At 45.6% G+C, this 25,042-nt stretch overlaps 1 protein-coding gene across 6 annotated transcripts in view; it reads right to left on the reverse strand.

Annotated features, from left to right (window-relative positions):
* Positions 1–22,185, reverse strand: part of AP1B1 (adaptor related protein complex 1 subunit beta 1) — a 41,106-nt gene extending 18,921 nt beyond the window's left edge. For all 6 annotated transcript variants that reach the window (XM_006016813.3, XM_006016812.3, XM_014526332.2 and 3 more), the window contains exons 1-11: positions 22,056–22,185; positions 19,195–19,300; positions 17,481–17,616; positions 16,141–16,386; positions 11,407–11,597; positions 9,962–10,183; positions 7,997–8,117; positions 6,579–6,674; positions 4,483–4,598; positions 2,379–2,544; positions 852–950 (exon numbers count right to left, since the gene is read on the reverse strand). In XM_006016813.3, coding sequence (XP_006016875.1) covers positions 852–950; positions 2,379–2,544; positions 4,483–4,598; positions 6,579–6,674; positions 7,997–8,117; positions 9,962–10,183; positions 11,407–11,597; positions 16,141–16,386; positions 17,481–17,616; positions 19,195–19,300; positions 22,056–22,092 — 1,536 coding nt within the window. In that variant the 5' untranslated portion in view covers positions 22,093–22,185. The remainder of the gene's footprint in view (positions 1–851; positions 951–2,378; positions 2,545–4,482; positions 4,599–6,578; positions 6,675–7,996; positions 8,118–9,961; positions 10,184–11,406; positions 11,598–16,140; positions 16,387–17,480; positions 17,617–19,194; positions 19,301–22,055) is intronic.
* Positions 22,186–25,042: the final 2,857 nt, after the last annotated feature.

Consider the following 25,042-nt stretch of genomic DNA (forward strand, 5'->3'; position numbering starts at 1 on the left):
GGAGGGTAGTTTCAGGCTAGACATTAGGAGGCGCTATTTCACTGTCAGAGCAGCTAGGACCTGGAACCAACTTCCAAAAGACCTGGGGGTCTTTAAAAAAAGGCTGGACAAACGTCTGGCTGTGGTCGTTTGACCCCAGTACTCTTTCCTGCCACAGCAGGGGGGTGGACTAGATGATCTCCTCAGGTCCCTTCCGACCCTACCAACTATGAAACTGATTTCCTGCCCCTTGGGCAGATGGCTGGGCCTGATGATCTCACGAAGTCCCTTCCAGCCCTAGTGTCTATGAAATCTATGACCCAGACTCAATAAGTGACATTTTCTTCAGGTAGATAAGGGGTACGTGAAATGTGAGCTCAACACATGTCAAGGTCCATGATTCTCCAATGCCCACCTTTCTCTCATAGTATGTACCCATTTAGACTCTCTCTCTCTTGCAGTAAGAGGCAACAGTTCTTCAGTACAGGGACTTAGCCATGCCCCATGATGGCCAGCAATACTTGCCGCTAGGGGATTTGATGGCCTTCATTGCCTTGGGAAGCAGTGGAGAATAACAATTCTAAGTGGCAGCCCAATGCTCCTCCATCCTGTTGGTACCAGGGCAACAAAACTCTCAAGTGCAGCTGTGCACTAGTCACGTGGCCCCTCCCGCAAGCCTGCTCTAAGAAGTAGTCTGCATCAACATGTGGAGCATAACCAAGCAGCTGTGAAGTGTCTTTGCATTCAGACAGCCACTAGTGTTATTTATACATCCCACTGCTTTGGAGAGGGCAGGCAAACCCAAGAAACAGGAAAGATTGCTGAGAAAACAAAGGAAGTTACATTCTAACATACAAGGCCCTATCACGCACCTGAGTAGCCAGACTCAGCACTTGCTGCACCAACTCCTGAGTCTCTGTGGGTTTCTTCAGGAAGAGCTTCACAATTGCAGTCAGCAACTGCAGTTGGACCTACAGAGAACAAAACAGAGTAGAGCAGGGGTTGGGATCAGGCAGAGATAGACTGCATGCACTTCAGATGCTCCTATGCCTGAAAATCTAATTCAGTGCCATTTGGTTAAGCACACCGGATGCTTTTCAGTCAGTCAAGCGAGGTAGATGCCAGGCATACACCTCCTTAAACCAGCTAATCATTTTCTGTGACTTTAGCTCAGCTCTTATAACAACTTCAGTCACACATTTAGCCTCAGTACAGGAATAAACAGTATGAACTACTGCAACACCTCTGGCTTGGTGATCTTGGTGCTTTCTGGCTTTAGAAGTCCAGAAGACAGCCAATTTAACATTAACTGGCTTTCAACCAGTAAAAGTTCAGTAGACACCAGGTTAATATTGATGTTGGCTTTTCTACATTCCATCCCATAACCACAGCAATTCCAAGCTTCATAAGAACAGGCTTATCCATTCCCCCCCTCCCTCCCTCCCCCCCAGTCTCGGGCAGTTGAAAAATAGTTTCCCCATATATAAAATGGTGATTACAAAGACACACCAATTTAACTGATTTGCTTAAGATCACACAATAAGGCAGTAAGAGACTGGAACAGTTTCCATCTTCCCACTCATCCCAGAATAAGGGCAACCTGATACAAATCCTCCAGGCTAGTAGAGACTGAAGAAAAAGGTCTATAATTTATCTTAGTAGTTTACTAATGCAGCACAGATGAATGGGACTGTTGTGTTCCAATCCCAAAGAAGCAGCAGGTTACTGCCCAGGAGAGTGCAAAGAGCAGGTCTCTAGTTTTGCAGTCCTTCAAAAAACTAAGTAATTCTGTTCAGCTCAGCCCAGCCAAACACCACTAAGAGCTGTTCACGTAAGCCACCTGCTTTCCAACTGAAAGAACACAAGAGCTGCCATTAATAGGTCAGCCCATGGGTCCATCTTGGCCAGTATTCTGCATCCACAGTGACAGAAACCATTTGGCTACACCCAAGAGGCAGCCATGGGAGCCTAAACTCATAGCATTCTGCCTCCCAGGTACTGCACCCTGCCATGGAGCTACCCAGCACCCAATTCTTTCAAGTTAGTAGTAGAAATATAATAAAAGTTAAAATTCACTGAGAATCCCCAGGATCTTTCCAGATGTCCGCTGACCTGCAAACTAACCTGCAGCTCAGGCCTGTATGATGAGGCAAGAGCTCTAGAGATCTAATCTAGAAAACAGGTATAGCACGAGCAGCAAAGTAAGCTTCCCCAAATGGTGGCCTAGCCAATGGATTACACTATTCTCACCTGGAGAGGCCATAACTCTAGGGGAAAGGTAGCTGAAGAGCCAAAAAAGTACTAAGCTGTACCAGCGGTCAAGACCTCTATATCTCATCAAGATGCGTCAGAGGTGGGGCAGGGAAGGAGCCTCAAACATTCTAGTCCCAGCCCCTTACCTGGGTGCTCTCATCATGGAACCCCTCCAAGAAGCTCTCCAGCAGTTCATCTGCATTGTCGATTCGTTCAGCATATTCTCCCACAATCCAGATCATGGCAGCTCTGGCCTCAGGCTCATCGAGGGAGTCCAGATTCTCACACAGAGTGGCAATCACACTCTCATACCTTCATGGGTAATGGACACATCTTAGCAATGCCAAAGGAAGTAGCTGAACCCAATCCTGGCTCCCAGCCCTGGCCTCACCTCCTGAACAATACCCTTACAGTTCTTGAATTTCCCCTCCACCCAGGACATTATATACTCAGGGCTTTGGTTAATACAGGGATTACCAGACCTCAACACGAGTGCCCCAGAGCATGATCTTGCACTTGGCACCGGGGCCCATTGTTGACAAGAGCTTTTAAAGAGTTAGAACCAAGTGTTCCCCCTCACAGAGATGTAACATGGTCTGCATTTATATGACAGAATCCTTTAAGGTTCATGCCAGGGAGTTTGGGCTTTGCCCAGGCTCAGCATCATAGCCTCACCTCCCTTCATATCCCTAATTCTGGCAGAGATGAGAGTTGCTACAGGCCCTTGATGGGCCAGGCTGTATCTGTTGAGTTTTCAGTGCTGAGTTTTGAAGCTATTAGTGACCTATTTTCAGAAAGTAAGGGGGGAGGGGGGAAAAAGTGTGACCAAGAAGAGAGTGAATGGCTAGTGTCAGCCTAAGAGGTTTGGAGGACAGTAGCATTTTTTCTTCTCACAGGGAAGAAAAAAAAAAGTAAAGTGTGCTACAGGACTTCCAGATCAGGCCAGAGGGGACACTTATCTTAGGTCATCATCGCCACTGATTATTTATGGAAGCACAGCACAGTCCATTGAAAGAAATGAACAATAAAAAAACCCAACCACACAGAGTCAGGAAATTACCAAGGGCACCAGTTTTTATTATCCTCCGAATGCTTCTCCACTAATGGCTCCTATGAACTACCTTTGAAAAGTCTTTCCTCATGTATCAGCTATGCTCTGTTAAAAGATGTCGTCTAGACAGCCCCTTCATTAGTTGTAATTTGTGCTCATGGTTTGTTTGACAAGTTCATCTATTTATGTAACAGCCTTAAGGCAAGCAGCAGACAGATGCATCTACTTCAGGAGGGTCATCCCTTTTCTAGAGGACGCATGCCTACATTCTCTAGTTTCTCCATATAATTAATTCTCAGTCTGACTCACCCTCACCCGGCTCTTCTCTTCCAGCTCAGTAGCAGTCCTTAACTGACAGCTACCACCACAGACATCCATTATTTCCCATTTGTGACAGTCACCAATTCACTATAAATGGGAGACTGAATTATCCTCCTATCCTGCTATACTATGACACTAGAGACAAGGGAACTTCAGTACTATTATATTGCAGTAAGCAGCCTCACTCACTCAAGGGCCCTTCACTAAACACACCCTTTATTTGTTTCAAATTCCTTTGTCTCGCAGCTCTAGTCTCTCATGTTTTTTAATGCTGGTGAGCAGTGACAGCAGCACTGCCAAATCATAAGGCAGACTGGAGACAATTTGTGTTAATGCAGAGATGCAAGGAGCCACTTCAGCTTCTTGTCTGCTTATTTCAGTCTCATTTGGGAGCTCCAGCCCCTTTAGGCTTCCAAAAGCTCACTGCTGTGGCAGGCCTACTATAAACCAGCTTTACACTCTCAAAATGGACCATTTCCTTCCTTTATCTTCAACCAGAGTCTCAGTCATGAAAATTGGCAGTCAGCTGCAGGCAAAGCTGCTAACTTTACCACTTGCAGAATCCAGACTTCATGCCCTCTCACTGCACTGGGAGCAAACCAATGGACTAGGAATAACAACGGGTACCTACAAGCCTTTAGTTCAATCAAGTGTTTAAGAGCCCTAGATTTCCAGGTACCCCAAGAACATGTAGATGCTTTTGCTGCATAAAAGGAAAAGAAAAAGAACTCTTCAGACACATGTTCTTCCCTCTACAGAACCCCCAAAAAGCCTGTTGGACACTTCTGTAGAAACAGCTTGACATGGGAAGCATTTCCTCAGGTGTGATGGGAAGAGTTCTCCAAGCAAAGTGGCCAACAGGTGGTATGCAGACATACTTGTTAGGGTACTTGCGGAAGATGTCCTTGATCACAACAATGGCTTCCTGCACCACATAGTTGACTTTGGTCTGGATGAGATCAAGCAGGGTGCTGACACAGCGCTCCGCCGATTGCTGTCCAGGGGAAGAGAGGGACATGGTCAGCCAGAAGCAGGGAAAAGAATGAGCAGCTGCCAGTTCCATCAGGCAGTCATGCTGCATGTGGTGCATTCCCTCAGCAAGGCCAAAAAGAGGCAGAGCACTTCACTGGCAGCCACAACTTGTTCAACAGCTTTTTAAACGCAACTGGGCTGTGCCTGTTATAGCTTGTATGCACCGAGTTCTGCTTATATCAGATCTCTGCATCCCTCCAGCCTCAAGATCTGTGCGCCATTCTCCCATACTCCTATTTCAGGAACTGTCGCTCCCACCCTCACAAAGAGGCTCAATGCACATTTGTTGCTCCCCATCAATTCCTTCAGGTGATTGTTTCCTTCTCCAGTCTCTACCTGAAGCACACTCCCTGAATATCTGTAATCAGCAAGTGGCATGTTCCCAAGTTATGGTATCTCATTGCCTGGGAGCCATAGGGACAGACTATTGACCCTACCAGCTTGTCAATGACTGGCCAAGCAAAAAATTACTATACTAAATGCAGAGCAATCCAAGACTCCCCCCTGTTGAATGCTGGAAGAGCTCTGCTATAATCACCGAGAAATTGTCTTTATGTACGAGTTGTCATCTTGCAGGAAGATGCTTTCCATATCCCTTTTACAAAGAGGAAGCTTGATGCATAACATGCTTGTACGAAGCATTTGATATCAAGCAGCCAGCTTCCTCCCCATTCTGTGCCACAGAGATCACAAGGCTTCCCACCACAAGTGACCCCTGAGGCTGCTTTGATAGTCCTAGAAGCCTCCAGATGCTTATTTTAAAATGAAGATTGGGAGTCTACTTGTTAGGAATTTTAATTTGTAATCCCACTATGAAAAAAAGTGCTAGCTACCAGTTTCCTTATGTTAAAGACTGAAGGGAACAGGGTGGAGGGGGAGAGAAAAGAGCCCAGGCTTCATTTGGTGAGTGAAATCCTAGGTGGAAGGGGATAGCACAGCTACAAAATGCTATTTGTATAAAACCCACTACATTTAGTGCTATTTTGTTCTCTGCTGGCAACTCTTCAATTCACAGCATGGTTAGATTTGCTTGAGAGGCACCAACTTAGCTCCAATTGTGCCTTGTCTGACAATTTCATTCCAAGGTAGCTAGTTTGCTATTGCTGAACTGCTTATTCTGATTTGATTGATTGAGGAGGTTTTGCATCAACACAATTTATTCTGTCAAGTCAAATTTGTCCTGGTCTATGAATAGGTTTGCTTACATATAATATACAGATGTATTTTTATGCAGAAGTTTCAAAAAGATTTTGTAATCCCCTCTTCTAATGTATCCAAGTGAAAAGGAAAAAAAAAAGTTAATTTAAAAAGTGAAGGATTAAACTTGAAGACTTCTAAAGAGGGGAATGCCCTTTTCACCTGTCCAGGCTTTGGCAGCCAAAAATGTCTCCAACTTGGTGTATGGAGACAAAACACAGAAATTGACAGCTACAAAATGAATAATGTATGTTTCTCCAGAACTATGGTCAAAACAGAACTTCTGGAACAACTGCAGCCCATCTTCTCTGAAGCTTATTTCCAAGGCAAAGGGCTCGAAAAAAAATCTTTCCCCTTCCACATTACAAGTCTAGCATGGAAACAGCTCACTGAATAGCAAGCAAAGGAAGAACAGGTGCAAGTAATCCATCACTGGACTGTCAATTCAAGACATCTTGAATTTACCTTTAAAAAACAAGAAAAAAGGTGATGGACTTTGTTTACACCTGTGATCCCTACAGCTAAAACAGCGCTTATAAAGTTAATAAGAAGGAACAGTACACGTGGAACAGATTATAATTGACATTTCTGGAGAACAAGGCAGGAAGCTCCTACACCCCCAGCATGTGCTGCCTGCTGTGATCCACCAGGTAATTTAGACTGCTTTTATTTCAGAAATAATAAAGGACCCATCAATTTCCCTGGAAGTGACTTCTTCCAGTTGCCAATGCATCTTACCACTCACCTCAACTTTGATGGCACAGCGGCCAATGGCTCGGACTGCCTTCCTAACAAAGTCCACATCCACTTCTGTTGCATATTCCTTCAACTCAGCAAGCACCTGCCAGAGAAGACAAAGCAGGATGAGACCAGAGCCATGCCTTGTCCCCAAAAGGAGACAACAATATGTAGACTCCTTTAAATCACTAGAGACCAGGATTTCTTCAGAGATGCGATTAAAGGCAGTTCTTATGGCTGACTGCAAATTTTATTGCTGTAGTGACCTGATGGCTTGGTGAAGGCACCATGCCATAGGTGACAGCAGCCTCTGTAGAACTAGAGGCATTAATAATTCTTGCCCATTGGACTGGGTAAATTAAAACCTTCAGGAGCACTAACAAGCATGGTGGCTTGATAATACTACTCACTGTTCAGGGTGATTACGCCCAAAAGCCTGCAACGATCTTTTTCTCCCCCAACTACTCAGTTGGTGATATCTTTTATTTAACATCAACCCAAAGACCCTTGCCTGCCTATGTCCTTATACTAACATGACTATAACCAAAAACCCAGCAACATGGAAGATACTGAATTTTGCCATTTAAAATGGAAACTTCACAGCATGAAGGGCGATTGTGCTGAAAGCTTGCAAAGAACTTTCTTCCAACTACTCAGTTGGTCTAATAAAAAGGTACCACATCTACCCAAAGAACTCTGCCTACACTCTTTGTTCAGGGCTTCCTTAAAGTGGGGGTGCTTAGTGTCTCTGACACCAAGGAGATGCTGCTGTAAAGTTTACACCATTAAAACACATGTATAAAATAGGACACCAGGAAAAAAAAAAAAAGAGCTCCTACTCTCTCCCACTAAAACAGAAGTAGCCTCCTTTCCTTTGCCAATGTGCCAGAATAGAATCAAGGGGCTCAGATCCTCCAATAATTTGTTCAGCAGTGTCTTTAGCAGTCATGTGCCACTGATAAGAAAGATAGGAGGTAGCAAAATCCATGGTGCCCCAGGAAGTGATGCAGCCAGCAGATTCCTACTGGACAGGCCTTGCTCCAACCACAGCACGGGACAAGGTAGTCCATGTCAAAATTTTTAGCATTGAGGTGCTCTCTCCTCAAAAGGAGAGTGAAGCTAAGGCTCTCTGGAAACTCGTTTCATTAGCCTGAACAATCTTTGGCCAGGCTCTAACCTAACTCTCTACAGAGGAGTTCCCACTCCCTTTCAGCTCTGTGACTTAGTTTCATGCTAATTATCCCTGCATGCAAATCAGGCTAAACAACTCTGTCTACTCCAGAGTTCACAACCTTTAGAGTTATATCCCATACACTGAAGTCACCAAAATTTAACCAAAATTGTGACCTGCTTACCATCCATCCCATCTGCCTATGACACCAAGAGGTCTACCCTTCCCCGCTCTCCCGGCACCCAAGATCTGACCTGAGCAATATTGGCCTGGGATGCCAGGCGGATCATGATGTCCAGTTTCTCCAGCTTAACATAGATGGGGTCATTGTACTTCACAAAAAACACCTTCATCTCATGCTTCAGGATTTCAGGCCTGAAAGGAGAGATCCAGAAAGGGTGGGGGGTGGGGAGGTGCTGAGGGTTGTTATGTGACTTCAAAAAGTTCCCTTGTGGTTTAAAAATCACAAATAAAAAACATTTAAAGCCCCAAACCTAAGGATGCCTACCATGAATCTGTATTCAACTGAGGTTAGGACAGCAGTCTCAGAGAATCAATTTGCTAGGTCAGATCACTGGTCTCAGTCCCCATATTCTACCATTTCTGACAGTAGCCAGTACCAGAAGCTTTTTAGAAAAAAAACAAAGCTTGCCCACCCATAAAACATAGCTGTTGCACAATGCTCAGCATGAGAGAAGACAAAGCCAGTCAGCCTGACCCCCACATGCAAACTATAGATTTATTACATGGATTAGTTCTCAATTAAATGCTGTAGCTGGGACTTTTAAAAGGCCTGAAAGACAGTAGAGCAGTGGTCAACTGGGTGCTGCAGTTCCCTCGGGTGCCATAACATGGGTGCTGCCACAGCCAGGATGAACTGCCTCATGTGGAGGCAGAATGGCAGCAGCTGTGGCTGGAGCCCACGTTCTTCCTGATCTGCCTCCACATGTTCCTCCTGGAAAACAGGATGCCAGGCAAGAGGGGTGTAGGACAGCCCCTCCGTTTCCAGGAGAGGCATGCAGGGTTGAACTAGGAAGGGCTGTGGCAGAGGGTTTCCTCCAGACCCCTTTGCACTGCCCATCTAGGGAGCTGGGCTGGGCTGGGCTGGGGCGCTATCACTTGCATTGCTCCATCAGGAGCTAGGCTGGCTGCAACAGCCCCATCTGGAGGAGGTGAGTGCAGGGACACCAAGGGCAGGAAAGATCACTCTCCTTCCCCACCACCCTCTATTCCCTGGGCTGGTGGGCAGGGGGTTTATACAACACTCCTGCCTGCTTTAGGATTTACCAGAAAAGCTTAATACAGGAAGGAGTACAAGGCAGCACCTGGCTGAGACATGCTGAAGTAAGAAGCAGAACAACAGTAGTTCTCAACCAGGGAAGTCACAATTCAAAGTCCTAAACTCGAGGAAGAGATGCAGTTTTCCTTTTTTAGGGTAGCTAGACCCTAGGGCAACAGCAGAAACAATGAACTACTACTGGGCTACATGGGTGCAACGGGTGTTCAGCAATAGAAACTTCAGTATTTGAATGACCCCGATTACTAAAGGATCTGGGCATCAGTCTTATGCATGTGCACCTCCTCACACCTTAGCATTTCCCTACTGTGCAATTACACCATCTTGCAAACACAACTGAAGTACAGAGACATTGACATGCCCAACCCACAGCAAGTCTGCAAGATGGAAAAAAAATACTTAAAGAGGAATGCAATGTTTTCAGAAGTGATCTTCTAAAAATTCTCCAAAGTGTTACACATCTGATTGACAACCTAAAGAATGCCAGAGCTAGTTGTTCATGTACCTTCTATGCTGTGCAAGACACTAACTAGAAAACACTGGCACCTCAGTTTCTAGACCATTTCATTTCCTTGCTCCAAAATGCAAGCCCCATGCTGGAGGCATTCCAATGCTTCTGGAAAGGAAAAGGCAAATCCTGCAAATGGATTCGACTAGAATTAAGAGCAAACCCATGATGATAGCTCTAATAATAGAGACCTGCATTAGCAGAAGTTATATATTAGTTGTAACAGAGTCTGGAATTAACTTCTAGCTTGCAAGTCCCACAGCAAATTGTATCATGTCCTTGTGTTACTGTGGCTACTGCTAGAGAAAGATCAACCAAGGCCAACCAGATCTGGCAGTGAGGAATAGACTGGTCCTCCCTGCCTGGCTCCCCGCACCCCCCCTGCCCACAGAGTAACAAATGAGGTCACCTCACCTCTTCTGCACAATGAGGTTAATGTTGCGGAGAGCCACATACTGCAGCTCAGGCTCTGCTGAGAGCAGGGTGACCAGAGGGGGAGCTAGTTTCTTCAGCAGGGTACCATAATAATCCAGGTCCTTTGACAGCATCTCCATGAACTTCATCAGCACCTTCACTGCTGACAGGACCACAGCAGAGTTTGCATGGGACAGCCGGGGAGTCACTCGCTCACAAATGCTAGCGGGATGTTGTAGAAAGGCAAGACAGACAAAATAGGGAGGGGGAGAGAGAGAAGGGAACAGAGAAGGATCAAGAATTTAATTACAGTAGTCCAAGAAAAGCACTGCCAGTACCACCAGGTTCCCAAGTCTGAGTCAGTATCTGTTTTCAAGACGACAGTGTAACTAAGCCAGTAAAAATCCCCTTTTTATCAGCACATGCTGCATAACCACTAGGGGGCTCTGCTGACAGCTTTATATAAGCAGAGGCGCCACAGCACAGACAAGTCCTGATTTGCAGACAAGCCATGACCTACAGCATAGTTCTTATGGGAGACTGCCTCTAGCAGGCCTAGGAATCAGCAATGGACTACAGAGGAAGACAAAGGCCAGCTCTGTTCAAATAGGAGAACAAGCAAACAGGGAACCCTCACCTGTTGTCTTACTCAGAAATAGAGAACTTATTAAAAAACCCACAAAGAGAAGTGTTTTCCATGCACTAGTAAAGAACAATCTCTGCCTAGGAAACTAGAGGTCAGCTGACTTCTATCAAGAGATGCCAGGGGCAGCAATTCTGAATGCTCCACCCAGTGCAGGAGGCAGATGCTAGGTGCATGGTAGGAAGAGGGCCATATATAAAGCCAGAGCCATTTATATGACCGGCTTACAAGGCTGCCTTCTCCAAACTGTCAAGTGAATGCAAAGGCTTAGCTCCAGGGGACTTTTATTCAACATGATAGCTACACACTCCAGGAAAGCAAAGCAGAAGTTATCCTTTGAGATGAATTCTCCATTCTTCTCTCAGTCTCTCTCTCCTTGATTCTCACCTCCAGAAGTCTCTGCCTGCTGCTAGCAGTGAAGGGAATGAGTCATGTGGCTCTAAAGACACCACATGTCACCACCTCAAGTTACTTTACTAGACTGTGGTGGGCACTCACTGAGTGATAAAGCTTACCCACAGGACTCTTCAGAAGAGAGGAGTCACAGTATTAGTCACATGCATGCTCTCTGCTCCAGCTGAAGCAAGGAAAACTGAACCCTTTACACAACTGCTGATTCTACCCCCACTTTCCCAACTCACCCTGAGGGCAGGAAGAAGGAGGCAGACACTTAGGCAGGGCCTGGTCCAAGCAGCAAATGTGGTTTTGGTTTTGTTTAAGGACTGTTGGCCAAGCAGACCAATTTCTGCATCTCTCAAGTTCAGAACCAGTCTCTACACCACTGAGATCACCCCTCCCTCACCTCTGGGCCTCCCGGTCATCTTTAGGCATATAGTTGGCCAGACAGTCCAAGATGAAAATCTGGCCCCACTCCGTGCACTCATTCAGGGCTGTGAGCAGTTTGTTAATAGACTGGGGATTGAGATCCAGTAGGTTGCTGCTAGGGTGAGATTCTGCTATCTCTGAAAGAGCTGCAACAGCATTAGCTACCACCTGAAAGAGAGAAAGGAGAGAGTTACCAATCTTGTGTATATGGATGTTTAAAAGCAAAACAAGAAAACCCCAAACCAAGCCTCTCCAACAGTCACCATACATGCGAAGCAACAGTACTGGGCAGAGAAACAGCTTATAGGGACTCAGCTCTTGGAACAGACATCTTGTTGGCATTTGACCATCATCTATAAATTCCACTCCATCACCCCCCCCTCCACCCTGGCCAAGGTGAAGCTCTATTACAACACCAGCTATTAGCTACTTAAAGCACCAACCAGATGTGCAGAACAACTCTAGTCTTTGGCTTCCACTGCTGATATCACAGGGGCATACACCTTCAAGTCTGTCCTAGTCTTACTGGCTTACTGAGAATGGATGAGCTGGAGGACATCATAGCATGCCCTATGGCCAAGATATCTGAAAGGTTGTTGCGCTTGGGTGATGTACTGGAAGACTGGAAAGAGAGAGCCAAATGTGGTCCCAAATCTTCAAGAAAGGGAGGAAGGAAGATCCAGGGAATTACAGACCTATCAGTCTGACATCCATCCCTGGAAAGATCTTGGAGAAAATTATCAAGGGATGAATCTGCAACAGGCTAACGGAAGGCAACCTACTGAATACCAGCCAACATGGTTTTATTACTAGAAGTCTTGCCTCACCAATCTGATCTCTTATGACCAGGTGATGCATTGCCTGGACAAAGGAGGCGAGGTCAATATCATTTAGCTGGATTTAAAGAAGGCTTTGACAACGTCTCCCATGATGTCCTCATGACCAAGCTGGGGAAACTGTGGCCTCAGCCATCTCATGGTCCAGTGGCTGGGGAACTGGCTCTGGGGTTGGACCCAAAGGGTACTAGTTGATGGGAACGTCATCCTCCCGCTTTACTCGGCCTTAGTGAGGCCACAGCTGGAGTACTGAGTCTAGTTTTGGGTCCCCCACTTCAGGAAGGATGTGGATAAGCTTGAGAGAGTCCAGAGAAGAGCTACCCATATGATCAAAGGCCAAGGGAGCAAGCCTTATGAGAGGCTGAGGGACATAGAACTCTTCAGCCTGGCAAAGAAGGCTGGGGGGGGAACGACACGGATGGACGGACCTTGATGGCTGCCTATAAGTATATAAAGGGGAAATGCATCAGGATCTGGGAGAACACTTGTTCACCACGGCTCCCTAAGGGATAACTAGGTCCAATGGCCACAAACTTCTAGAAGGCCAATTCAGACTTGATGTAAGGAAAAACTTCTTCCGAGTGTCCAAGGTCTGGAACAGACTCCCCCTAGAGGTGATGTAAGCACTTACTCTGAACTCATTCAAAAGGCATTTGGATGTTTATCTTGCTGGGATCATTTGATCCCTACAGACTTCCTGCCTCTGGCAGGGGGGCTGGACTTGATCTCATGATGTCCCTTCCAGCCCCTAATGCCTATGAAATAAAAAGCTGGTCATTTCAGATGGGCCCAGGTTGCTCAGATTCTGCCTACTACCACTTCCCTGTAACAGGACACTAAAGGCTTGCAATCAACACCACGCTCAGCACCAGAGTGACATTTGGGGGCCAACTCCTCTCCCAACAGTGCTGAGCTGAAAAAAAATCACACAAGTTAACATACAAGAGACAAGAGTAATTACCGTTAGCTTGGTCCCATTGCCTACGCAATAACAACATCTTCAACATATGCACCACTAAAGTTAAAATGAATTCAGACAGTCCTTCACCCTACGACTTGGCAAATGGCAGTGTCCATTATTCAGGGTCTGACAACAGCAGCCTTCTTTCATAGTTACAGAACCATAAATAATCTCTTTTGAAGCTATCTGCCCATCGCTGTGGAAACCTCAAGACAGAAGCTAGACTGGCCAGAGCACAAGATTGGAAGGGCAGTAGAGGAACAGGAGAGATGGTGGGCAACAGGCTCTGAGTTATTTTGTCAAGTCAGAGTTTTATATTCAATAAGGTGGAGAATCCAGAGAAAAATGAGTCTCCAACTACATAGCATTCAGATGCTATAGACTTCTACCAGTCTACTCTAGCAAGGTTATTCAATCACTACAAAGGAGATTTAGCCATCTCCAAATCCTGGCTGGCAGCAGAGCTGGATTTTGGCAAGAGCATTGTTCTAGAGACAGGGGTGGGAGCAGAACTCATCTATGCCTAGGATCCAAACAAACATAGTATTATCTAACATGTACAAGACTGCCCCTTGACTCAGTGCCACGACAACCCCTTTGGTACATGGGGGTTTGGAGGAACTGTGCAGGCTTGTTCCTTTTTGGAACTTCACTAGGCAAAGTAGTACTCCTGGTAGACCAGGAGGGAAGAGGTAGCACTGAGTACAAAAGTGCCCAAGGGCCAGCTGTCAGAGCTCTCCACCAGTGTCAGACTGTGGCTCTCTCCTCACAGAAGGCTTACGGCTGAGCCATCAAGTCTTTGCTGCAGAAGGAAACACTAAACAGATGTTACACAAGTCTTTCATTCTGGGGTGATTATATTGCCATACTTTCCCTCCCCTTACAATGGTCACAAGGCACTCACCATTGCTACACATGCTCTATTAAAGTGCAGCCACCGCTGGTGTATAGGACAGCTGTTAATTGGCATGCAGGAAGGAGAGGGAGAGAAGTTTTGGCTATTTAAAACCCATCCCTATACAGAATACGGTACAGCACTGTGACTACAGAACTCTCTCAAACAGAGCAGGGATTTTAAAGGTCTCAAAAAAGTCACACCTTAAGTCACATACAATGTGGCTTGTTCCAAAGAGATGAAGAGCTAGACTGACCCAGTAACAAAAATGGAAACGCATTTCTGCCATATGCAATCTAGGCCATCTCTACTGGTACCCTAACATCCAAGCACTTTGTGAACTAAGAGCTACTGGACTCCCAATGTAACTGTTGAAATGTAACCTATATTTTTATGCTAGGATTATTTCTTGCAAGAGCTAGGGGTTATCATGACCCTGGCTTCCTATGGGGCAACTTCATGGAAATGCAGGGTGCAGAAAGAAGTTGGCTCTCCAGGTAGAGGTATATAAATGCACTTCTGTGCCCTGGACAGTGATGGGGCAATGTCCATGGCTGTGCTGCCAGCAGCAGCTGCCAAGCTAGAAGCTGCCACTCCCTCAGTCAGCACCCATGGTTGGTGTCCCAGTTACAATCCCCCCCAACTCTCTATAGCTATAGAACAACCTCCAGAATAGAAAACCAATAGATTTTGGTTTCACACAAGCATCAAGATGACAGTGCTTGGAATCATATTGACAACTAAATCCTTACAAAGCAAGGGGCACTTGATTCTAGGGTAAGCACATCCCTGCTACTCCTTTTCCCAGTGAGGATATGCAGAAGAGACTCCAGGGCTCCCATGAGGCATCTGGGAAGCCACTAGGCTGACGATTTCATGTACAAGACAGAAGCCAGCCAGCAGCAAGAGGGAAGGGCTTGCAATGAACTTGACTGGCAATCTAACCATAGTTCTTACAAGAATGCTCCTAAAGGCTCATTTCCCTGGAAAGCTTACTGCAAAATGAACTAGGGTGCAAGTTTAAAGCAAACTAGCTCTTCTGTAGCAAGGGAATGCTCTGAAGGCATTTAGCATGGAACAGTTATTCCAGGCAGTTGTCCTGTGTAGAAGAGCTGTAAGATTAAGTTATTTTCTTGCTTGGTGGCACTGTAGCCACTCTATAAAAGGGTTTAGGCAGACTGTACCAATATTGCTCCTTATTTGCTGGGCACTGTCATTCATAGCCACTTACTCCAAGTTGGTCAAGGAGGACAGAGAACTAATGTAAATGGACTGGCACCAGAACTGCTCCTGCAGTGTGGGTCACAAGTTTCCACGGACTACCCCAGAAGCAGCTTTAGCAGATCCCCAAGCCATGTCTCTCAAGTCTCCCTAGTACAGAGCAAGTTCAATGTTTGCCCAAAATGAAGCCAAAATACACTTTGCAATGAAGAATTGTGTCCTCTAATGTCTAGTCCATCCCTTTGCTAGTGCAGGAAATTAAGCCAGTAACTAATGCTGAAACATTAGGCTCCTTCCTCCACAGTTCTCTAGTTACTTTCAACAAGCAAAAGTTCTCACCATGCAAGGATAACAACTGCCTGTTTACAGTGCGCTGCAGAGATCAAAGGAAGGCTCCATCTAAAAGCAGTCAGGCAGGTGGCAATTACAAGGACAATTGTCATGACCTACAGAGCATTCAAGAGGCAGGCACTAAATAGTGCAGTCTAGTAAGCAACAAGACAGGTTAGAAGGAGGAAGGACTAAAGCCAAGTGATAAGAGAGTCCAAAGGAAGCCTCCCTTGTGTGTACAGTGGCACTGAAAAAGCCATTCAAGATTTCTCATTCAAGATGTTCTGCAGGATTTCCCAAAGCATCCCTGGTTAAAGTGAAGAATGCACAGACCTAGGCAAAGGTTTATGCTTGGATTAGCAGCAGAGGGATGAATAGCAGGGGACAGCCACTGCCTGCATACAATAGTTGAGGAGGGGAAGGAACAGAGGACAGCACAGAGCAGCAAAAGCCAAAAAGAACGATCACCATAGGGTTGGAGTCTGAGATGAGGTCTTTTAAGGTATCCAGGAAGCCTTGGTCCTCCACCAGCTGTGCATTGATGTCATGAAGCTTTGCCACACAGACTGCAGCTGTCTTGCGCACATAGGGGTCCTCATCCTTCAGACACTTCCTCAGAGGCTCACAGAGATACTCTGTTATCTTATCCACTCGGATGCAGCCCATCGTTCGCACAGCCAGAGCCCGGATCAGGGGGTTTGGGTCTTCGCAATCCTACAAGAATCAAAAAGGGATGTTAGATTCCAGCCACTTCACTTTGGGTCACAGTTTTCAGACCAAGTTTGATAAACTTAAATTAATCTTCAGACACCAAAATTGGAAGTGACCTGAATACCAGAACTGCTGGGCATACTCTTAAGATCAGGCAATTTATTGGAGGTGCTTCAGTATGGTACTGAGCTGGAAAGCCTGGACAGAAGATTAACCTTTTAATGCCAGCAATTTGGGTTTTAGTATTGTTCTCAGGACATCTGCCATCAGCAATTAGGTTTTACTAGTGCCAAGTGCCCAAGTTCCTTCTGCCTTGTTGCCAAGTACAGCAATTTTATTTAGCTGCAAGTCAGTCTTACTCTAGTGTATTGAAGAAGCTAAATACCCTGAAGTAGCAAATGCAAAGCCATTTCATATGCTGCTTTGGCAGGATCTTTGTTCCCAATCCATTCTTTCTCCAGCCTCAGGCTACTATAAGAAAGATTATAATTAAGAAGGATCAAGGCCTTGACTTCCGACTGGCAAATTCAAATGTGACTGGCACTGGATACATACTAGTCAAAGAGGCTCAAAGCTGCACACTTCACAACTTCCCCCTTCTTAATATCAGTAAAACACAACTCTTATTCAGAGCTCAAATAAAGGCCAAACATATCTCCTTTGCCAGTGTTTAAAACCTAATGGAATGAATTGCTGCTTATTTGCTACACTGAGAAGGGAAGCCAAGGAAGTCAGCTTAATTGACACCGAGGAATTCTGAACAAGTGGCACGTTATTCTGTTAGCTTCCCATGGCAGAGCAAAAGAAGGGCAGGACAGGAATGAGTGAGGGGCAGGCCTCTGTGAAGAAGTCTAAACTTATGCCAAGTCAGGATTAAGCTCTTGGATACAGCAGATGGACCGAAGGGTTACCCATCCATAAACCGGATGAAGATTTTGCCACTTTTCCTGGAACAGCAGCATTGAAATCAATGGCAATTTCTTACCGATAGCCTGTCAGGTCTGTTTGCTGAATTAGTTCAGCCCTGAAAATACAAGGCAAGTCAAGCTCTAGCCCTCCCACCATACAAGTCTCTATAAACAATCTTCCCATCTCACCTTCACAAACGTGTTGACAGCCATAATGGCCATGTCTGGCTGACTTTTGGCATAATTCATCAGGTAGAGATAGACCAGCTTCTTAAGCTCAAGGTTATCAGTTTGCATACAGTTCACCACATCTGGAAAAAGTGCACTGAAAGACAAGAGCACCAGCATCACTACAGCAAATGTTACCAGGACAGAGGAGCAAGAGGGAAAGTTACTTGGTGTGCATAACCTTTCACTTCTATGGCAGGAAGGTGCCTGTGGAGTTGCATCTTCCACAAAGGACTCAACACAGCAAGCACAATCTCCGTTTAAGATGTAGGAATGTTTTAAATTAAGTTTTCAAAAAAATATAAATATATATACACATTTATATGTTTTAGAAACTTAATTTCAAACACACATGCTTTAAAGGCAGAGCATCTATATAAAGCTTTAAAGGCTTTGCCTTCCCTGCATATAAACTAACTACTCACAGACCAGCTCAGCAGCAGCAAGTTAACTCTATTTTAAGAAACTATTAATTAAGCATCTTATGATAGTAACACTCTGATGGCTCGTTAGGATCAGTCTCAGGCTACAGACACATGCATCTGTACAGTGAGAAAGAAAGAAAATAAAGAGAAAAACAAGCAGCATTTCAGGCTCAAGGAAGAGTGGCATGATTGGAGCCCTTCATCCAGTAGTTCAAGTCATCCCATCTCTATCTTGTCCTGGTTTGCAAGGTCTTTATGGCCAGAATACCCTGATGGAGAAGGCCACAAATCAGTGCTGCGAGCACTGGGCTGGTGTCACCACCTTTGGTTCCAAATACAGCTCCACTACTGACTCACTGCATAACTAAGAGATGAGACTGAAGTGACTTCCCCAATCCGGACAACAGAAGAGGGCACACTATACTGGCTGCCTTTATGAAGTGTGCAGCAGTTAAAGGATGGGCAGTGCTAGGTGCTTTCAAGGCACCTTTTGCAATGACCTTCTAGTTGAAGAAACCTTGAATATGCCAGTACTCAGTAACTGCCTCAAGTCATGTATTTCTAATATAGGAATGGTACAACAGCAATAACTATTCAAGCAAGTGGCTTGTACAGGGAGGGAGAGGACATTTAAAGAATGATTAGATTAAGCCAGGGGAAGGGAGAGGAAAGTGAAAGAGCTTAGTTTTCTCTTGTGTTCTGGGCTCAGCAATAACAAGACTGTCACTGAAATTAGATCAATCCTCTAACAAAAAGGGGTTTCTTTGCATTTTTAGAGTTTAAATTAGGGGAAAAGAGGGCAGGAAGGGGAAAAGCATATAGCCTGGAAAACAGCCTAAGACTCCTTTAGTTAGATTACTATGGAAGGCAAGTCAAGCCTGCTTGCCACTGGACTGCTGCCCTTACACACTTGCCTTTCATAGCTGAGACTGCAGATACAAGAATTCACATCATCCTTGTGCAAAGCAATGGGATAACCATCCCACAGAAGCAACACAAACCTTCCATTAAAGGAATGGGAGGCTGACCCCAGGGCTCTCCTAGAGGCAATTTGCAGTCAGTCCAAGCAACTTTGCTGCTCAGACCTGTTTACATGAGCTGCTGCAATTTGCTAGTTTACTGTGTATTAGGAGCAGGTCCTGGGCCTCAGCAGCCATTAAAGGTGTCAAGGCATTCCTCACAGCCAGGTTTCATTTGGGCACTTTCTCTGTCAATTAAGAACAACACCTCCATTTTGTACAGCTGCACACCTGACATCTTTCCCAACCGTCATGGAGGCAATCACTTTCTTCACTGCCTCTTTCTTCTTCTCCTTCTTGTCGCTGTTTAATTCTGCCTTCAGTTCAAATATCTCTCCTGGAGAAGAAAGAGCAGCATTAATGCTCCCTGCCAGAAACTGTTCCTTTTACCAATCAGTTGCTCTGCTTCTACTACCTACAAAGTAAGGGTCAACAACATATGGCCCAGGGGATAATGGGATTTGACTTGCAGAGCTGGAGGGCTTTGCTTGTGCAGGACTGAGCACCTAGAAGCTGCACCTGTGCTGCTGCTGCTTCCCTCTCCCCGGAGCTTCAGCATAGGCACAGCTTTCAGCTGGTAGGGAGCTGTGCTACAGTTGGGCAGCTTCCAGCTACACTCATGCCACAATCATGAGATGACAGGGCAAAGGAGGGGGGAGAGGAGCAGCAACAGCACAAACAGCTTCTAGCTGCTCAACCTGGCTGGAAGCAGTGTTCTCACCACAATTAGGGAGCAGGGAGAAGTGGCAGCAGTGAGGGACTTTGCCTAAACCCAGAATGGACAAAGCTGCACCCCTCCCAACCCCTGCCATGAGGCACCACAGCCTGCCAGTCCTCAGACTGAAGATGGGTTGTTTCTTATCTATAGCATGTAAAAAGTTGCCAACCACTGAGCTAATGTAACAACCTCTTGATTCAAGTGGGGACAAAGAACAAATAGCACTGTTAACCTGGGCCTTCAAGGGAACCCAGTCAAAGGGACACTTCAAGATGCCACAGCCTCTACTTCACCAGCTGAAGTGACATCAAAGCATCATTACCCGATATCTCTGAATGAAGAGTACTAGAGAAACAAAGAGCTCTCCAAGTCGGAAACATCAGTACACTAGTTATCCAAAAGGGGAAATGGATGTGTGCAGTCAGAAAACTTAACCAGCTCATGGCTGGCTCCTAGCAAGACATGAAAAAAAAATCCATGAAGCAGAAAGCAGAGTTCTGAACCGTGGAGGGGTGGCAAGAAGGGGCATGTTATTTATAATGAGAACTCACATGCTGCACTGCTATTAGTGGTTATTAATGCACCCTCCAAATGAGGGCCAGAGGAAGGAAGCACTAGCTAGCTGAACCTGCCAGCTAGACAGCACTGTGGAAGGGATCCCAGTATCCTCCACTATTCCAGCAGCTAGGAGAGGCTGGACCTCTTAACCAAATGGCTACCAAACCCCTCATCTCCTGCAAAAGGTCTGATCAGCATTTGCAAGTTATGAATGCAAACTCAATCCAGAGCCTCAGCTATAGTTATCACTTATTCCTCTCTCTTGTTCTAATAACAGAATCACAACAGCAACAAATGTGCCTTTCCCAAAAGAAAAAAAAACCAAAACTAATCCCAAAATTAGGCAAGGGGTGGTTGCCAGTGTTTAATTAGGCAGCTGTTCATACTTTCCTAGCAGTTTAAGCAGTGAGGATTTGAGTTACCACAAGCAAGGACAATGGTCCAGTTGCTGATCTATAGACTAATCTTGGACTGGCAGTCTTTGCTTAAAGCAACACTGGCACCAATTGAAATGCAGCAACAGCAACTGCAAAACAATCCCAAGTTTCAATCATTCAACCCAGCCTGTCAGCACCATGAGCTGCTTTGTGGCCTGGTATGGACAATGGCCCATCTTTAGATTGGGCCAAACATCCAGCCTGGAAATGGTGGGGGCGGAAAACAAAGACTGAGAATAGGAGCTAGATAAAATTCACTGTGCCCACAGGCTCAGCAACGCAAGTGTTGAGGACCAACTCCCTCGCTAAATCGGAATTTAGCAGTAGCATGTGTGGCTATAAATGCCTGTGTGATTAAGACCACAGCACCAGAAGAGTCTACTACAGTCATGCTGTATAAGCAGCAGAGCAGAGGGCTTTCACAACTGTTAGTATGCTAGTTACTGGGATTACAGTTACCCAAACCCCTGCTCTTAATCAGCTTTCCAACCTCACTGATCAAGGGTAAATAGTCTCTAGTAAAGCAGATTGATCAGCAAGGTACCACATGCCTATTCATCATTTCCTTGGTCTGGCAGCTTCTTCAGTGTAGGATTTAAAGAGCTAATTTTTTTCTTCTGCCTTCCATTGCTGGTTCAGCAATCAGTAGAAGTTCTAGGCCCTGCCAGGACTTTTCTCCTCGCCGTACCATCCTCCTAGTTCTAGTTATTAAGCTATTCAAGTGCACCAAGGGAAGAGGCCAGTCTGACAGCTGCAACAATGGGTGTTACCATGCTGCTGAAACTGATAGAGAGAGACGGTTAAAAGGCTGGTCTCAGTTCATGCACAGGCAGCAGAGCCTGGGCAAAATGCCTTTGCCATACAGAAGTCTGGCAGCTACATCCTCAGTCTATCCAGTCTTTGGAAGCCTAATCAATGGGTGGTTCCTTCTGCAGCTACAGAGTAGATTACCAACAACATCTGCATCCACAGGGCTCCTCTGCCAGTTTAGCAAACTGGAGGGCAGAGTGTTCTGACTGAAAGCATCCATGCTGCTAGCTTAAGCTCTGTAACCAAGGAAGAAAAAAAAAAAGCTTCAAAAGCCATTAAACAGTTTATCTTCCCCCTCCCTATTAACACCATGCAGCTACTAAAGTTGATTAGTAAACGCAGCAAATAAAATAAAAAAAAAAAATTCTTCCTGCATCTGGACCTCTAGCAGCCAGCAGGACAGGGTACTACCGCAGGGCTCAGCAAAGCTCTGGAACCAAGTCACACCAACAGTTTCCTGTGGAGGGGAACAGAACTTGTACCAAAACTTAGACAAGGGCATCATCAGGGAGATGAATTGAAAGAACAAGGAGACACCATTGAAAGCATGAGAAGCCCCACACAGTTACCTTTCTTTGTAGTAGTGAAGTACTTGGAGTCCGTCATTTTGGTCCCTATTTTGCAGTGCGTCTCTGCAAAGAGAGGAGACAGAGAGAAGGTTTACACCCTGGCCTTTCCGCTGAATTTGCAACAGCAGAGGAAGCCCAAGGATGAAAAACAAAGCGTGGGGGAGATTCAGCTCTTTCACAGGAAAGGCAACAAGGAAACCCACACGGTCTGCCTGTGTGCTCAACTGTCACAAGAGTTTGAAATGAGGAAGGCTGCAGCATATTCCCTCCCCTAGGGAGGGCATGTGTAGGCAAAGTAGTGCCACTTTCTCCTGCCTGGTCTATGCTGGCAGTTCTGCAGCAGCACTGGTTAGTAGTGGATTTAAGAAATCACTGCTCTGACACTGCTCCCGCACCCATGTCACCCAACAGTTATGTTGTTCCTAGGAGTGACGATGGTGGAGGAGGCAGCTCAGCCCTTCACTTGGTACCAGCTCTGGTCTAACTGCAAACAGGGTACATCTCAGCAGAAACATGGTGGATCAGAGAAGTGGAACTCTCCATCTGCTCTCAAAGGCAGCCTCCACCCATTTCAGAGACAGGCTCAACAGGCAAGAAAGCTCCATTGCTTTTCTTTCATTTGGTCTGAGGGCATGTGAAAATGCTGGTTTCTAATGCTCCTTCCAGGAACACAGGGCTTTTGGGAAGAAAAATAAGAGATTGCTGCCTTGCAAGCTTGATGAGAAATTAGTCAACTAGCCTGTTCATAGTAAGGGGGGGGGGGGGGGGGGGAGGAGATCAATCAATCAAGTTTCCTTGTGAACCACTCATTTCCTTGTCCAAGGCTGAAAGTTTTTTTCCCCCCCTAGTTCAGATCCTAAACTGAAAAAGGGCCCCCCTTTTCAGTGAGGTATTTCACAACCGATTCGCTTCCCACCTCCAGAAAAGTGATACAGAATTAGTACCCAGGACCCTGCCAAGGAGGTCACGAGCGCTAGATTGAGTAATGCCGCTGGGGCGGAAGAAACAGGACACTAAATCCTCCACCACTCTACACAGGAAACAGTTCTGAGAAGAAAGAGAGGAACCAAGCAAAAAAAGCCAAACTGCTGACAGCAATTTCTATGGAATCCCATTATGGAATTTCTGCGGTAAATGTACAGGATAATCTTGGCTCAGAGTGCATAAATCTTCCCTATTAAATGCATCTGTGAGAGCCACTAACCTTTCAAGCAATACCTCTTTAAAACTTTAAAAGCTATCAAGTGTTTCAGGCCCTGGGATTTTTATATATCAAATAAATGAGCACCAGGCTGGCACCCCTGGCACTCTGAAGGAGTTCAACACATACAAAATGGGCAGCCTTTTAGAGGTGGTGAGCTATGTGGTTCCAGATTGTCTTTTTGCGATTACTTAACATGTCCTTCTTTTAGCTAGGATTTAAATCATAGAAGCATATTCATTTCTAGGCCCTGTCAACAACCTAGAAGAGCAGAATGTGAGAAGGGCACCATCAAACCAGGCTTGCCCCCAGGAGGGAGACTTTAAAAGTATACTAAGTATGCTTCAGTATTAAGAGTAGCTTCAGCCTTGGAAAACCTAACACTGCAATTCTGTGCTAGCTAGAAAGAAACTGCTACAGTGAAATTAGACGAGTTGATTTAGAAGTGGAGGAAACAAAACCAGATGAGAGAGATATATATTACAGTAGAAAGTGCTTTCCTCTAAGCAAGAGGCAGCTGCTATGGCCTCCTCCCTCCCCATTTTGAACGGACTAGTAAATCCTCTGAAGTTATGCAGTGGCATCCATTCTAGAGGAGTGTATACATCTCCAAGTGTTAGTACATTTAAATCTCCATTGTCACATAAGGCAGCTAAGAATCACCCCTATTTTGTAGGTGGCAATGAAAGCCAGGGATCAAAACAAGATGCAGCAGCGAAGAGGCAGGGCTAGCAACCAAACAGATGTCCTGATTCAGGAACACAGAAACAAGATGGCTAGTGATTGACAAAGGTAAGAATGGCCTGGGTAGTAGATGCTGGCTTTTCTGGGGGTTGGGGACAGAAGGTGAAGAACTGCAATAAGGAATATTAAGAAACAATTGTCACAAGGCATCCTTTCTTGTTTGGTATGCCAGACACCAGCTCCTCAGTCCTTCTGAAAAGCCAGAAGCCCCATGACCCTGAGTGTTCTGGTTTCATAGCACTCCAGTCTTCTCTTTCTAGGAAGAGAAAGAAAGGGAAACAAAATGATATGTTCAGTGTCTTCTTCCCTAGGCTACCAAGGAACCAGTTACCCCTTATCAGTTAAAGTGGTGACACAAGCTACCAAGTTATGCTGCAGCATCCTCCTGCACCTCACTGCAGATCTCCTGTTCCTTGCAGCCAACAAAAGGAAGGATTTGCTGTAACCCTCCCAGATTTATATTGCTTTATCATGCAATGCTTACAAAAAGACTTACTTTATCATCCTTAGTTTACAACAGAAAATGGCCTGTGTGGCTATGTAAGCACCTGAAATTTTTTCCATTTGGGTCTATCAGCTGCACCAGCAGGTCTCCTCCCCTCTTTTGATTTCTGGTCTCTGGGCTTTTCAGCATTTGCAATCCACACTTATCCTGTTTCTGCTCCTATTCCCCATAGTCCCCACCAACCAGAGGAACAACCCACCCCTGTTCTTTACAGGCCCCCTGAACTTCATGGCACCAAAACCAGATTTCTGAAGCAGTCCCAGCCAGGCAATTCCTTCTTATACTCCAGCCTACAGCTCCTACATCAGAGTATTACACTTGAACCTTGGCAAAAGCAGGACAAATACTGCAAGGAAAAGGTGCAAGACCTGGTTTTGGGAAGTATCCAAAAATAAACTAGGATCAGCCGTTGTGGCCTTGCTCTCAGCTCCCTACTTCTGCAGTGGAGCCTACCTTAGTTTTGCTATCAACATGAGACATGGCCAGTTCCTCCAAGAGTCGAAATAAGCACGGCCAGTAGCTCAGTGTCTGGCAGCA

The sequence above is a fragment of the Alligator sinensis genome, unplaced genomic scaffold, assembly GCF_000455745.1.
Source record: "Alligator sinensis unplaced genomic scaffold, ASM45574v1 scaffold216_1, whole genome shotgun sequence".
Classification (NCBI taxonomy): domain Eukaryota; kingdom Metazoa; phylum Chordata; order Crocodylia; family Alligatoridae; genus Alligator; species Alligator sinensis.